The 2,456-nt window shown below is 33.8% G+C and overlaps 1 protein-coding gene across 1 annotated transcript; it reads left to right on the top strand.

Annotated features, from left to right (window-relative positions):
• Nucleotides 1-586: 586 nt before the first annotated feature.
• Nucleotides 587-1,318, top strand: LOC139864294 (uncharacterized). Its single transcript, XM_071852871.1, has one exon. It carries the CDS (start codon nucleotides 587-589, stop codon nucleotides 1,316-1,318), a length of 732 nt encoding a protein of 243 aa, XP_071708972.1.
• The last annotated feature ends 1,138 nt before the right edge of the window (nucleotides 1,319-2,456 follow it).

Genomic DNA, 2,456 nt, shown 5'->3' with positions numbered 1-2,456 from the left:
TTATGTTATGTAAACTTAGTTACTAAGAAAACTTAGCTATTAAGTTTTCTTAGCTATTAAGTATTCTTAGTCTTTAAGTATTCTTATCCATTAAGGATACTTAACCATTAAGTATCCTTATCCATTAAGGATTCTTATCCATTAAGAATTCTCATCCATTAAGTATTCTTATCCATTAAGGATACATAGATATTTTAGCATCCTTAGTTGTTAAGTAATTATCGATATTCGTGATACTTACCTCTTAAGTTTTCTTAGAGGTTAAGAAAGTTAGTTTTTTGTAGCCTATAAATAGGAATTGTAATCAAGAGTTGTATAAGATAACAAATCTTCAAATAATACAATCAATCTTCAAATTATTTCTATTCTATACTTTTATTATGTATTCTAATCTACTTAGCAACAAAGTCTTGCTATTTTAATCTTTAGCATCAAGTCTTGCTATTCTAATCTTTAGCAATACAGTCTTGCTACCTTAATCTTTCAAGAGTAGATTTCTATTCTATTCTTGAACATTTACAGTGGTATCAGAGCTTTTTTCTTAAGGGGATGTTTTATTCACGGTAAAAGAAATTTTAAACTAGACATGGCATCTAGTTCAACTGCTCCAGCAATTCCAACATTTAATGGGTTGCACTATCACATTTGGGCAGTAAAGATGAAGACATATTTGAAGTCTCAAGGTTTATGGAAGGTTGTAGAGACTAATGAAGATCCTCCAGCACTCAGAGCAAACCCAACTGTTGCTCAACTAAGAAATTATGAAGAAGAGTTGCTGAAGAAAGATAAGGCACTTACCTGTTTACATTCAGGACTTGCTGTTCAAATTTTCACCTCAATAATGGACTTGGACACACCAAAAGCTGTGTGGGATAAAATCCAAGATACCTATGAAGGTTCTGATAGAGTAAAAGTTGTCAGATTATTGACTCTCAGACGAGAGTTTGAATTGTTGAAAATGAACGATGATGAACTCGTGAAAGATTATTCATCCCGAATAATGGATGTTGTTAATCAAATTAGACTTCATGGTGACAAGATTTCAGGCCAGAAAGTGGTGGAGAAGATAATGATAAGTGTCCCTCAAAAGTTTGAAGCCAAAATTTCCGTAATAGAAGAATCTTGTGATATTAGCATGCTTACGGTTTCTGAACTAACTAGTAAGCTTCAAGCACAAGAACAGAGGGTCTCTATGAGATCCGAAGAAAAGGTTGAAGGTGCTTTTCAAGCTTTTTTCAAAAATAACAAGGCTGGGAATTCAAGACAAAACACATATAAGAAAGGAAATTATAAAGGAAATAAAAGTTCAAGCTCATGAAGCTCCTCTTCAACATCAAAGAAAGGTACTTTCCCTCCATGTAAAGTTTGTCAAAATACAAATCATCAAGAAGTTGATTGTTGGTTCAAAGATAAACCAAACTTTAAGTGCAATTTTTGCAAAAAGTTTGGACATATTGAAAGATATTGTAGAGCAAAGAAAAATCAAGGCCAAACAAAGGAACTTCAGTTGGCAAATTTCACTGAGGAAAATCAGGAGGAAAATGAACACTTGTTCATGGTTTCACATGTCGATAAAAGTTCAAGAAGACTTACATGGCTTCTTGATAGTGGGTGCACTAGCCATATAACTCCAGAGCTGTCATACTTTTGTAATCTTGATACTAAAATCAATACTAAAGTGAAGCTCGGAGATGGAAGAATTGTTCAAGCTAAAGGGAGAGGCACTATTGCGTTTAAAACAAAGCAAGGTACCAAATATATTTCTGATGTCTTATATATTCCCGACCTTGATCAAAACTTGTTAAGTGTTACAAAAATGACCAAAAATGGCTACGGTGTGAATTTTAAGAATTCTTGTTGTTGCATCTCTGACACTACTGGTTCAATATTAGCAAATCTTGATATGGTATATGATAGTTTCTACTTAAAGCTCGATTTTGTGGATGAAAGTGCTTATCATGTTGTGGAAGATAATAGTATGATATGTCATAAAAGATTCGGTCATTTCAATAACCGAACACTGAAGCACATGTATACCACCCAACTAGTCAAAGATTTGCCTATAGTTACCGAAGTTGATCTTAAATGTGAAGGTTGTGAATTGGGGAAAAATCACAGGTTGCCTTTCTCAAAATCTGGTGTGACAAGAGCCACACACAAGTTAGAAATCATTCATTCTGATATTTGTGGTCCTATGTCTATACCATCCTGGAATGGCAACAAGTATTTTATACTTTTTATCGATGATTACACACGGATGTGTTGGGTCTATTTTCTAAACAATAAAGCTTCAGTTTTTTCTATCTTCAAGAATTTCAAGAAACTTGTTGAAGTGCAAAGTGGCAATACTTTGCGTATTTTGAGAACCGGCAATGGTGGAGAGTATACTTCAAATGAATTTGAAGACTTCCTTCAACAACAAGGAGTAATTCATCAGGTCACAGTTCCATACTCGC

The sequence above is a fragment of the Rutidosis leptorrhynchoides genome, chromosome 8 (genome assembly GCF_046630445.1).
Source record: "Rutidosis leptorrhynchoides isolate AG116_Rl617_1_P2 chromosome 8, CSIRO_AGI_Rlap_v1, whole genome shotgun sequence".
Classification (NCBI taxonomy): domain Eukaryota; kingdom Viridiplantae; phylum Streptophyta; class Magnoliopsida; order Asterales; family Asteraceae; genus Rutidosis; species Rutidosis leptorrhynchoides.
This window is presented reverse-complemented; position numbering and strand designations above follow the sequence as displayed.

Coding starts and splice junctions, on each gene's coding strand:
- LOC139864294 (XM_071852871.1), top strand. CDS start 587: ATGGCATCTAGTTCAACTGCTCCAGCAATTCCAACATTTAATGGGTTG.